We start from the raw sequence: 14,091 nt of genomic DNA on the forward strand, positions 1-14,091 counted from the left end.
TGTGTTAAGGAATAGATAAATGTTAATATTTTATGTAATGAAGGTATGTTACAAAAGTAAGTTTAAAACACAATTTTTGAAATTTTATTTTTGTGTATAGACACACACATACACACCAGACATAGAATAAAAAACACAGAAATACAGATAGATGTCTATAGATTTTACACAGAATATGTTCTATTTATGACTAGAAAACTTCATTAAATATTATATAATGAAGTTAATATGTCTGGAGGGTGTTGTCCTCTGTAGAGAAGATTGATTGGGTTTGAACGTGTGTTGTTCAGGGAAGGATTTAAAGCTGTTTTGTATGTAGTAGATAGCATTTGGGCAAAAGACATATTTGCAATCACATAGAGACACTTCAGGCAATGGTGTGATTGTTATTAATAACAAAATACACCTTAGCCTCAGGAAGAATAATGAAAATTACCCAATAATTTTTTAATCATTGATTCTTTCCTATAGGAACTTTTTTTTTTATGTAGTTAATTAAAGTAAGGCTGCAATTTAAGTTTTTTTTTTTTAAGGAATATTGTCTAAAGCTGTGAGATTTGATCAGAACTCTTTATCTCCTGTGGCTTCAATTTTCTGTCCCAAAGCAACAATGCCCACCTTTAAGGGTTGCTTGGAGGGTAATGTAACATAAATGCTTAACCTTAAGCAATGGGTGTTAGCACACACTAGAACGGCAGATTAGCATGGGGATTAAGGGCTTGAGTTCTGGAATCGGAACTGGATTTTGATTTCCAGTTCTCCCACTTACCTAGGTCTTTAATAGTTTACTTCCATTAACTTCTCTTCCTCCATTTCCCATCTTTAAAATAAGAACAATAATGGTACCTACTTTAGAGGCTTGCTTTGAGGGTATAATAAAAGGCAGAGTGTAGTGTGTAGCACAAACTAGCTGTTGCTATAACTCTTAGCTCTTGCTATAGATGGACCTGTTTTGCATATGGCTTTACATTAACCTACTAGCAAAATTAGTTAAGTGCCTGGAACAGTAACCACTTTTTTCATATATATAAAATATAAGTGGGCTTCCCTAGTGGCTCAGATGGTAAAGATCTGCCTGCAGTGCAGGAGACCCAGGTTCAATTCTTGGGTCAGGAAGATCCCCTGGAGAAGGGAATGGCAACCCACTCCAGTATTCTTGCCTAAAGAATTCCATGGACAGAGGAGCCTGGTGGGCCATAGTCCAAGGGTTCACGAAGAGTTGGACACAACTGAGGTAGCTAGCATAAAACATAAATTTGTTATTGTTTAGTCACTAAGTCACGTCCGACTCTTTTTTTGAGACCCCATGGACTATAGCCCACCAAGCTCCTCTGTCCATGGGATTTCTCAGGCAAGACTACTGGAGTAGGTTGCCATTTCCTTCTCTAGGGTATCTTCCCAACTCAGGGATCAAACCTGTGTCTCCTGCACTGGCAGGAGGATTCTTTACCACTGAGCCACCAGGGAAGCCCGTGACAGAGGGTAGGGCATTGCTTTTATGGAAAAGCGTCCTTGACTAGTACTAAGTCATCGACCACACAGAGCCAGTGGTTTAGTTGTATTCTTTCACCGGTTTAGAAAGGTTGTATTGTACCTTGTGAGGCCTGCAAACCTAAGGCTTTGTTGGAATATCTTACTTTATCATCCTTAGTTTGACTTACTGCTTCCTGAGTTCCAGAAATAACATTGATCTTGTTTAGAGGATTTCAAGCCTATTAGAGACACTGACGTATCCTAGGTTCTAGAGCAAAAGGAGCTTGAAAGTTAAATGAAAACATTTCTTTCTTTATGGTCTTTTTTGAAGGTTAGGCACTTGAGAAAAGGAAGAATTTATAAATGTGTAGTATCGTGCTCCTTAAGGTTCTGCTTGCTTTAAGTCTCCCTGGGATTCTCAACACTTTCATTCAACCCCCTGATGTCATTTTCTTTTGTGTCCTTCAGGTTACTGAGCATCTTAGCTGGATGGGTCTGGAGTTAAATACAATATGGGGCCCTGGTTTATTGCCTGTTAAGTACCTGGCATTTGAAGTCTTAAATGCAGTATAAAATGAGGGTAAAGAGTATCCCGTCAGTGTTTAAATTCTGTGAGGAAAAGTCACGCACACACAGCAATTTATGATCTCTAGGCACCTCAGTTTAGTGACACAGTGACAGAGGAACAATTTTAAGGAAGCCCAGGACAGTAGCTGCCAGTTAGGAAGAGGACTGCAGAGTGTAAAAGTGGACAGCCCTTCCTGAGTATTGCATCTGTGCAGGTGCCGTCATGATGGAGCATCCTGTCGCCATGCCCTTCTTCCATCGTGTCTCCTGCTTCCTGGGCACATAGGAAATGAAAACCTTCCCTCCCTCCCTCCCCTCCCCTCTCTTTCCTCCCTTCCTTCTTTCCTCCTCCTTTCCTTCCACCTCCCTTCTGCCTCCCTCCCTCCCCTCCTTCCTTCCTTCCTTCAAAACAAGACGTGTTATTATTCAAAAGAAGTGTGGAAGGCAGTCACTTCACTCTGCGGTCTTGAGCAGCTCAGCAGCGTCCTCAAGGATGCAAGGTCTTTCCCTCTTCTGTTGCATCGTCCTCAGTGTGTTGACTTTGTCCTCCTGTTTCCCCACTGCTGCAGTGTGACTTACGCTGCTCCATAAGCCGTTTGTCACACACCTCAGACAAGGTTTTACAGAGAGCCTGTGTAGGAGTCCACTCAGCGCTGTTCTTTTTTCAGACACCTGCAGGGTGAGGAGCTTAATCTGGGAGCATAGTATGGGGAAAAAACAGACAAAATTATCTTTGAAGAGACTTCAGAATCCATTTTGGGCATGTATGCAAATTAAGTGATTGTATTTTTTAATATGTAAATTGAAAACACTTGTATCCTAAGTGGCATGTATATGTTCCAAAGCCAGTACAGTCTTGAAATATATGAAGAGTCAGGGTATGATTTGCTGCCAAGTCACTTCAGTCGTGTCCGACTCTGTGCGACCCCGTAGACGGCAGCCCACCAGGTTCCCCCGTCCCTGGGATTCTCCAGGCAAGAACACTGGAGTGGGTTGCCATTTCCTTCTCCAGTGTGTGAAAGTGAAAAGTGAAAGTGAAGTCACTCAGTCGTGTCCGACCCTTAGCAGCCCCATGGACTGCAGCCTACCAGGCTCCTCCATCCATGGATTTTTCCAGGCAAGAGTACTGGAGTAGGGTGCCATTGCCTTCTCCGAGGGTATGGTTTACTTTACTTAATTACTTGTTTTGCATGTATATGTGAAAAGTTTCCTCTAAATCAGTTCCTGTTTGCTTTAAATGTTTTATTTTGGAGGCATGTTTTCCCATACACGTGACCTCAGGACACTGTGGATGCTCAATGAAAACTGCTGATGGAACTGACTGTGATATTCAAGATAAGCCTTTCAGTTCGCAGAACCATCTCCTCTCTTTCTTCTTAGCTAGAAACCATATTCTTTGTGAAATGAACGGAGGGAATGTTGAATTTATACTGTAACTAACCCTCTTGGCCACTGAGAAAATGCGTTGCTTCATAGGCTATGTCCAAGACTTTAGATGAATTGAATTACAAGCTGTTTGAAGATGGTTTCCTGGTTGAAGACATTATCTTGCCCTCAGTTTTGGTGGTGCTTTCAACTCTTGATGAACTTCTCACTTTGAATTGTTTATTCCTGGGCTTATTCCTCCAGCTGTCTGTTAGTCTTTCCTTTCTGAGCATCTATAATTACATTTTTGTTTTATTCAGTTTAGTTTCTTCCTTGTTAGTCATCGGTCCCTGACTTGCCTGTTACATGCACATTTATTTCCATCATATTGTTTGACACAGAGACACTGACATTTTGCCCTCCATTAATTGGTTAAGATAAATATATTTTGCTGTGCAATGAGCGGTCTATTTATTGTACACAAATACCTAACATAGTGACTTATTCAGTCGTTTATAAAGATTTTGGGCTTAATTTTGCCTTTTTTTTTTTTTTTTCATGAGATGGTTTTCAACAACCCTGCTAGGGTGTGTGATTTGCATGTGATGCTCAGGCAAGCCAAGCACACTAGGAAGATTTTATACAGAAAACTGGCTCTTTCAAAGGTGGCTTCCATTTTTAAAGAGACATTGAAAAAAACTGGACTATAATGAATTTATAATTTTAATCATTTCTCAGTATTTTTGGAGTTATCAAAACAGTCCTTTAGTAATTAATGATTTTCCTTGATAAACATTTATGGCATCTTTTTTAAAAAAAAAAACAAAACATTCTTTTGTAAGCCAATAAGAGTGGAAAGGGGTTAGAAACCCAACCTATAATGATATGCAAGAGATGACAATACTGACAGTGAGTAAAGAAATATGGTGTCATTGTGTTTATTTCATACTCTCTAAACTACCTTGTGATGAGCTTAAGCAGTTTCATTCATGAATAGAAAAACTTTCATTATTCACCGTGCTTTGGTATACTATGAAAGTTGAATTATTAGCACTGTAATTTGTTTGGATACCTTCTAGTAGGAAAATATATCAGAAATAACTAATCATTTTCAACATATGATAAGGCAACTCTATCTACAGAAGGCAATCAGAAAGAATAGCAGTGGGCTATTGATTGCTTTTTAGACAAGGGAAAAAAAAAGAATCTGTTCCATTTCTAAATGTTAACAATTGTGAGAGGAAAATCCCCACTTGGGGAGAATGTTTTCCAGGTTGCTTCACTGCCAGGTGTTTGAGATTGTGTGGAGTCTTAGATGAATAAGGCTTATGGCAGTCTTAGGGAGCGATGTCCTCAAGGACCCCGCTTCCTGCTCTATTCAAAGCAGGCCCGTGTCGGTGGGAATGTTCCAGTGGTCTCTGCACTACTTCTAGCGAAGTGCAGCGTTTTCTCCCCCATTGAATCTGAGAGAGCTACAGAAGAGGACACCTGCCTGCTAACAATAAATTTCAGAATGTTGCCAGTGAATACATTGCATGTTTTCTACTGTTTATGGGATTTAACTCATCATTTATCAGTGGGAGTAAACCTTGCCACTTTGGGTCCCTTTTCAACATACCTGCACGCTACAGACATGATTTACAGTCATTCTGAAGTTTAAGAAAATCCAAATCATATGATGGTTTGCTTTGAGACGGTCTGTATTTCCCCCTTTCCCTTTCTCCCTCTCCTTGACCTAGCAGCAGGAAGCCTTTGTTTGAGGTGTTCATCTGGAACAACTTTTCCACACTTGTTTTCATGTTCTGTTAGATTACAGGGCAGCAGGCCTACCTTTGAAGCTCCTTTCTCTTTTGTTTCTTTGCCGTGCACTCCAGTAATTAACTTTGTCCTTCTTTTATTTGTTCCAGTCAATCGCAGGCCACTCTGCTGAGCATCTTCTCCCAGGAGTACCAGGTTAGAAGTTTTCTCCTTTGTGAGGGTTGACAGGTGCCTAATTGAATGATGAATGTCCCTTTATTTCTTTGTAATTGAACTGCCAGCTCTCTGATTGGGTTGGAGGATGTTCTCCTTTCCACATCAAGCACCGCCTGCGTCTCAGTGGAGGCCTGCCAAGCCTACCCATCCATCTGTCTAATAACATCTAGCCTTTGCTTATTTGGTGGACCTGTAATAAATTATGCTAAACCATTATTATTCTGACAATAATAATTTCCCCGTGTTGCGTGGTTCCATGTGCTAAATGTTTGCTGACTTGCACTGTCAGTGCCGCTTTCCATTGCTGACAGAGATGATGATAAATGACCATTGCTGGAGTGGCAGAAGGCAAGAGAGGCAGAAAATGGAGTCATTTATCATGAGATGACAGGTGTCAGTCAAGTGGCAAGTCTCTATGGAATTACTTTTTGTAGTTTTCAAATAAGTTGTTTTTAAGCAATGTTCTTCCTGGTTAAAAATGGCAATTGGATTGTAAAACTAGACTGCAGAGGACTTAGATGGAATTGAATTGAGGGAAAATTAATACAAAGGTTGAAAGAGGGAACAAGTTTTTCTCTGCCCTCTACAACCCTAAGCAAACTTATTTAGATTCAATTACTATGACCCTGTTGGCTTTTACATATATACTGTACCTTGCGGTACAGACTGGAGACATCCCAGCCATGCAATAGAGATTAAAATGCATAGGTTCATAGAAGAGAAGGGAAAAAACATCCGCTGCCACCCAAATCCCCAAACTATTATTCGGTTTGCCCTTTTTGTTAGATGTGGGGATCAAGAAATATGTCATTTTTGTTCTTGAACCTGATCTGTGACACAACATAAAGATCTTTTTTATTTTGTTTCAGAAACATATTAAGAGAACACATGCCAAACATCATACTTCAGAAGCGATTGAAAGTTATTACCAGAGGTATGACCTGTCTGCCCCACTAGAGGGTATCATAATACCTATTAACTGTAATAATAATTATGAATAAATTAGATTAATAAATTGATATTTTATGTAACATTCCAAGACATTTTAAGTCTGTTATTTAAGACTTAAAGTATATTTTTAAAATTTCTCAAATACTATGTTGTATAGATTTAAAGAATATAGTGAGACTATCTTAATTTACATGTGTGTGAAATCTTTACTATGTATCCCCATTGGATGCTTGAAATTAACTGTAAGTGCATATCTTTGATAGATGCATATGTTCATGCATACGTATATCTATGTGTATATGTGAACGTTCTCAAGCCAATTTTTATTTCTCATGTAAATCAGCAAGTTGAAAAATATATTAGAAAGTAAGATTGAATTTTGGTACAGTTGTATTTTGCATGGTAGGTATTGGTTAGCCATTTTAGAAATGCAAAAAAAGATATATATCAAGTGAGGAGAAATGGAGAATATAAAAATGTACAACTGTCAGATTTTAAGAGGGGTTTATATTTTAAAAGGAAATCTTTTAATTTCAGCCTAATTTATTTTAGTTCCCAACCTTTCTTGTTCTGAAACAAAGTCTTTAAAATGGCTCCTTTTTTAAAAAAAAATTTAAAAATTTATCTTTGTAATATGAGTGAATAACTTATAATGGTAAATAATAATGGTTTAAATTAAAAATTGTTGGTTGCTTTCTGAAGTATTTTAGGGACATACTGGAAAGGAAAACTGTTTGAAATATAGTCTAAAATTATTATACTTAAGATTGACAGAGCAATCTTTCTATGGTGAGAATGATACCACTGACTTTAGATGAATGATTTTTATGCATGAAAATTCTATGAATTAAGTGAATATACAGACAAAATATTAGAATTGTGTTTCTGTAAAGTCATATTTTTAAAGAATTGAGAAATATTTATTGAAAAGTTATTCAAGTTAGGTTTTGAAGAAAGTATTCACTATGCCAAATGTGGTAAAGATATGTTCTGAGTGGAAATGTCTGTTAAAGAAATATACATGCATACACCCCATACCTGCAGGCCACCCCCCACCCCCCACCCCCCAACACACACACAGACACTTTTATGTCTCGGAGAATTACTCTCCAAGAAGTGTTTATAAAGTTTGAATTGACTTATTCAAAAGTCATAATCTCCTCAGTGAAATTAACATCTAAATTAAAGTCATCACCTAAATCATACATATAAAATTGAGAACGGCCCATAAAATGCCATGAAACCAGCAACTGCTTTGGCAAACAGACCCTCCACAGAAAGACTGAAAAGTGGTTCATGTGTCAAAAAGTATGTTCTCATATAAAACTTATAGTCTTAGGCTTTCATATAAAAGTATGGTTCTATATCCAGACTTTAAGGCCCTGTTAACATCAACAAAGGAGAACAGAGCATTTTCTAGAAATTTGGAGATCTGCTAACAGGCCATGGGGCTGCCCTCTAATAATCTTTTTTTTTTTTTTCATCGTATAAAGTCTGTTTTAATTAGATGATTCCTAGGATCTCTAAATACTACTTTAAAAAAAGTTAGGTTCATTAAAGAGTATATTTGATTTCTAAAGTATGAACATACTTTATTGGGTTATCTGGATAGTTTAGGCCAGAAACAAAAATCTTTCCTTTAAGTATGGTTACTCAAGGAACAGTTGAGTGAGTAATAATGAAAATGCAGAAACATATTTGTGTTTCTTTAAATTTAGTTAGATATAAGAGTCTCAATTTTGTGGAGTCACGTTTGAAACAAAAACTTGAAGTTAGGCTGTAATGGACAGACTAATAGGAAAGCAGTCTGACTCGTTTCTTACTTTGTTACCGTACTTCCTTACTTTTTGCCCCATACCTTGTGCTTGGAGACAGGCTTTGTTGTTACTTTTCAGATGATTTGATCTCATAGGCCTCTTCTTCTAAATGTGCAGGTTGAATGTTTCTGTATTCTGTGTGGTAAATTGGCCCAAAAAGATTTTTGTTTTCTAGCTGATTAGCATAAAGGCAAAATTATATCAAAACATGCTTAAGCAGTTTGACAATCTTAACAACTTATTTTTTTTTATAAAAGTAATACTTGCCTATTGTGAAAATTAAGCACATGTGTAATGGTATAAAAAAGAAATGAATGAATTGCCTGAAATTGTGGCGTCCATAGATAACCACTGGTATTTTTCTTCTCGGGCTTCTGTCAATCCATTTTTACATAGATGAGGTCATACTATATATATGCAGCTGTGAATTCTGAACTTTATACTTGGAAAAATGTGTATAACATGGTATTGTTTTGAAGAAAGCTTTTTGTAAACATTTTGATACATCATCATATGAAGGTATCAAAGTTTATTGAAATATTCTTCTGTCACACATATATGTTTCCACTTTTCTGATATAAATAATGCTTTGATAAATATTACGGTGCTTAAGTCTTTGCATTTTGGATTAGTTTCTCAATATTTCTGTAGATGGAATTACTGGTGCAAATAATGAACACATAAGATTTTATTGTAATATAATACAAACTAGAAATAATGTAATTACAGCCTAGAAAGGTTGTAATGGTTTTATTTCTACTAGCAGTATCAGAGAATTCCTGTGTCTCTGTATTCTTGCTAGTATTGAGATGATCTCAATTCAGAATTTGAAGTCTGTATTTAAGACCATATAGTCCACGGTGTGATTCCATTGTGGTCAACTGAAATTTGAAATTACCCAGACACCAGTTGAAAATATTTTCCCTTTGAATTATTGAGGAAATATCCTCAGTTCTTCATGTTGTGCGTGTATAGACAGAGCTTGAGTGTTCATATTGAAAACAGCTCTCTATTCTTTCCCACTGTAATGATGGTATTTTAGTTCTAAACAGGAAATATACTTGGTAAAATTTATTTAGATTTCTCTAGATTGGTGCACACGGGCTTATATGCACATGTGGGTACACACGTACACACACACACTCACAACTTGGTCAGATTTGCATGTTTCCTCATCAGTAGCAAAGTTTAGAAACATTGTCTCTCATCTCCTCCCTTCTCTCAACACATACTGTCCAAGGGGCTACCTTTATTAGCTTTGAAGAATCAGACCAATTAGATTTTATTCAGGTGTTCACATGGGAAAAAAAGGTTAGTTCAAATATGATATTGACATCAAATGATACAAATAGTTTCTGAAAATTTGAACCACTTTTTTGTTTAATTAGCTCTGTTTTCTTTGCACTCAATGTGTCCCATCTACTGTGCTAGGAACCAAGTATAAGAACCACAAGTACCTGTCCTCAGCTATTTTGTTCCCTGGGAAAATAGCTGCAGACATGGAGATGGGTTCCAGAGATTTTTCGATATAGAATCAACAAAGGTGGTGTTCAGATGTAAGCTTAGTGAAGACTTTTGGTAGTTTTTGAAGTTTTCCCATAATAGTTATTATAAAAATATTAAAGATTAGATAACTTTGCCTTATGTTTAAAATCAGTACATATTGTTTTTAATCTTAGATGCTAACCGCTCTTTCACACTAAAAAAATGCCATAAAATGGACCTTCTGTGAAGGTCTTTAAAGGATGGTTTCACCTACAAGTTATACATTTGTTAGTCTTCCTGTGGCAAACTGAAGGATGACATTTAGTCTGTGTCATCTATTGTTGTTTGACCAGCTCCTGTTTCTTTAAACTTAATGGAAGTATCTTATTGGTTATTACCAGGATAGTGATTGATGCAGCGTTTATATAAAGCCATATAATTTGGATTCAAGATGACAGTTTTCTGGCACAGGCAGTGATCTGGGATCTAGCTATCCTCTTTCATTCTTTCCAGATCAACCTCTGAGAAGAGGTTCTGCTCTGGTGGCACTAGAGCCTTTCCTGGTCCTCAGATAGCCCAGGCCCATTCCTGACATTTGCACCTACTGTTCTCTTGTTGGGAATATCCTTCCTCTGATGGCTTGCTGCTTTCCTTTTTGTCTGTTTCTACTTCAGTGTCACTTCCTTAGAGAGGGACTTCCTGAGCAGCCCATCTAATTTATATTGTGAAAGTGTTAGTCACTCAGTCATGTCCAACTCTTGGCAACCCCACGGACTGTAGCCCACCAGGTTCTTCTGTCCATGGAATTCTCCAGGCAAGAATACTGGAGTGGGTTGCCATTCCCTTCTCCAGGGTAATCTTCCCAACCCAGGAATCGAATCTGCATCTCCTGCATCACAGGCAGATTCTTTACCATCTGAGCCACCAGGGAAACCCAACTTATATTGTAATATATGTCATTATTCCATACATTTGTTTCTCTGTCTTTCCATGGCAGTGTAATCTCTGTGATGGTAAGAGCTAAAGTTTTGCTCCCTGCTGCTTCTTCAGAACCTGGAATAAGGTCTGACAACTAGTCAGCTCTCAAAATGTTTATGGGATAAGTGAATGTTAAGTGGAGAGTTATAAAGATATCCTATTATAGGCTTCAATACCCTGACCCAGAATCAAAATGCTTAATGGATTAGTTAAGCATCTGGTTAGTTGCTCCAGTTTGATGGAACTGATTGGTTGTTTCTTGAGCAGGCCTATCAGTGCAATGGAAATTCTGTAAGTTGATTGTGAAGATCTCAGCTGACCTATTTCCCAAGGAGCTTTCTCTCAACCACACTTGCCTTGTTTGTTTTTATTTTTCGTTTTGTTTTTCCTTTGATCTTGAAATGAAAGTACTTATTTCCCAGTTAGATTCCTAAACAATTTTTTTAAAGGAAGAACCAACAGATAAAAATGGATTTATTAGAATTACTTTGAAGTTATAATGATCCTGACACTTTTACCCACCTTAAATAATTTGATTTTATTCCACTTTGTTTATTAGAAATTATACATCTTTATAAACATACACGTAAAATAGTATAATTTAATTTAGTATTTTCTCCTGGCAGTTACAACGAAGACCTCATCTGTTGACTTTGATTTTTACTATCGAACAAATGTCATTAATTTATTCAATCAAACAGTACACTGTAGAGAAAATGTTCATACTTAATTCTATTTTCTTGTCTAAAATGTTTTTAATTATTTAATTACTCATTTATTAAAGAAAAAATATATATTACAGTATAATTACCTATTATAAGCCAAGAAGTGTGCTACGCATAATAAACTGAATAAAATGAAAGTTTACCTTCATGAAGCTTTGAGTGACTCAGCAGATACAGTGTTCTGGGCTAAGTGATGGAGAGATGAACAGGGTGCTCCTCGATTGCACGTTGAGGGACACTTAACATAGTCCTGGTTGTGGTGGATGAGAAAGGTGATGTGCAAGGTGGATTATGAGTTATCCAGGTGAAAGGTCAGAGTGACAAACAGTGACTAGTGATGAGGCTGGCTGAAGAGAGTAGGTAGGCACTGGATTATAAGAACCTTACAAGAATTTTTAAGTGATTATAATTTAATTTTGAGATTTTGTATGGGGCTTTTGAAATATTTTAAGAAGGAGAATGGTACGTTCAAAGTTTTGTCCTAAAAAAATCACTCTGGCATCCACGTCTGGGATGAATTTGGGGATTTTTTGTTTGTTTCTCCAGCGTTAGGGGACGAGGAGAGCTAGAGGTTATGACAGAAATCTAGAGCAGATAAGATGATGGCTTGTGTTGCCTGTTAAAGGGTTGGTGACCCACTGATGAAAAGTCTCTTCCATTCTTTTTCCCTAATCAGGTGCCAACCAACCCTGTGAACTAAAAGTAAATCAAAAGATGATATGCTTGCATGGATTCTTTTTTCACGAGTAAACTTCTTTCCTTCCCATGAAGTGGTTATGGTATAGATAATGCCAGGGTAATAGGGTTAGTTCTTTTCAAAATCACCTCTGTGTTCACCTTACACGTTAGGAGGAAAAAACAAGGAAGATGGCTATGCTCAGACCTCCTGCCCCCACCTTCGCTTAGTTAGTTGCCAGTGGTTTTGAGGTAAGTTGTTTTTGTTATTCTTTCCCTTCAGTGTTTTCCTGTGACAGCATCCTTGAACTAGAGCTGAGTGTGGCATTTGCCCAGGAAAAACATGTACACACAGGGGATGCTGACAAGTCTATGCTGGCCTTTTCTTGTCACTGCCTTACCATTTGGCTTTGTCTTATCTAGGTATCTGAATGGAGTGGGGGAAAATGGAGCTGCCCCAGTGCTCCTGGAGCTAGCCAATGAGGTAATGTTATTGTTGTTATTTTATTTAAACCTACATAAAACCTAAGGGGCCTGTGTAGAGTGGCTCTGCTTAGAATTATAATTAACCTTTAAAAAAAAAAGAAATTTTGAGGTGCAGTAGACATTTAAATTGTTCCCTGGTCTCTTTGTACTTTTAATAATTGGACCAAGAGCTTCATGTATTAATAAATCAGTTAACTTAATTAGTCTGTTTCTTTTAAAATAAATGAGTAAACAGCTTCTTGATCTCTTATTTTGTGGGAAATTTCAACCAAACAGCTCAGGACATGCTCTTCTTTAGATGTGTTGTCTTAATTTAGTGTGAGAAATACCTGTGTCAAGTACAGAGATGTATGGCAAGACAACCCATGCTGTTACAAAAATGAGGAGAGAAATTGTATACCTAAAGATGTGACATTTACTTGACTCATTTTTGTTGTTAGCAAACTTTTATTATATTAAAAGATACATGCCTTCTAGAAGTCTTTCTTTATATGGAGAAGCATACTGTTCTTATTAACACTAAGGATGAAGTGATTTATTGAACTTATTTGTTAACTCTTATCTGCTTCTGTGTGGGGAAACAAATAATAGTCTTACATTTAAAAAAGAAAACCCTGAAGACTTCCTATGAATGAAGAAGCTGTAAAAAGTTCATAATAGTTGCAGAGAGCATACTGAAAAAATAAAATATTTAATTCCTAAACTTTAAAATATTTATCCACCGTAATAAGAGCAATACAATATTTAGTCTGACTTGGAACTGCTTATGCAAACCTCATAGGGATGGAATGAAATGTACACTGTTTTCATGTTGCATTATAATAGAAAACATAGAAGCAAGGCAGAAAATGTGTGTTTGCATTAAAGATGACTCGGTACTGTGGGCATTAACTGTTGCAGCAGCAGCAAGTGCTCCATGTAAGGAGGGCTTCTCTCACAGCTTCTGTCTGCTGTGTACCACCACAGTCAGCCGCTGAACAATTACCTATCAGTTTCTAGCAGGTTTTAATAGTCTAGGCAGTGTCTACACAATCTGATAGGATAGTTAACATATAGAATGGATGTCTCTCCTCCTCTTAGCAAAGCATGTTTTTTATTCTTTTTTTAATTTCTAGAGCAAGGTGGTTTTTAAATGTCTCCAGACTTGAGTCAATTCTGTTAGCAACTTAAGATATCTGAGGTATAACTTATTCAGACTTTAGCGATTGCCCTTTATAAAAAAGAAGAGTGTTCTTTATGAAAAAAAAAAAGCATTCCTGATACAGCATCTAGAAGGAGTGTGATGCAAAAGTGATAGTCATTTTTATAGATGATGATATTGATGGCATAAGTTTTATATAGTAGCAATTTGTATTCATTCGAATTTTTAATGGATATTTCTGTTGAGCTTAGCTTATTTAGCTGACTTTAACTTCCATCTTCTAGTAATATGGAAAATTTTAACCCACTGACACATTTTCTCCATATCAATAAATCTGTTATTTACCATGAATATATAGCAATGTTTAACCAAAAGAAATAAATCACTGTTTAAAGATGTTTCCTCTCCTTTGGCTGCAGATTAGTACAGAAATGATAGCATTTTCTGAGAGATT

At 36.9% G+C, this 14,091-nt stretch overlaps 1 protein-coding gene across 3 annotated transcripts in view; it reads left to right on the top strand.

The window, feature by feature from the left end:
• CDIN1 (CDAN1 interacting nuclease 1) overlaps window positions 1-14,091 on the top strand; it is a 232,779-nt gene that overhangs the window by 51,498 nt on the left and 167,190 nt on the right. For all 3 annotated transcript variants that reach the window (XM_052646662.1, XM_052646663.1, XM_052646664.1), the window contains 3 exons: window positions 5,313-5,358; window positions 6,249-6,313; window positions 12,434-12,494. In XM_052646662.1, the coding sequence (XP_052502622.1) occupies window positions 5,313-5,358; window positions 6,249-6,313; window positions 12,434-12,494 (172 nt within the window). The remainder of the gene's footprint in view (window positions 1-5,312; window positions 5,359-6,248; window positions 6,314-12,433; window positions 12,495-14,091) is intronic.

Source organism: Budorcas taxicolor, chromosome 10, assembly GCF_023091745.1.
Source record: "Budorcas taxicolor isolate Tak-1 chromosome 10, Takin1.1, whole genome shotgun sequence".
NCBI lineage: Eukaryota > Metazoa > Chordata > Mammalia > Artiodactyla > Bovidae > Budorcas > Budorcas taxicolor.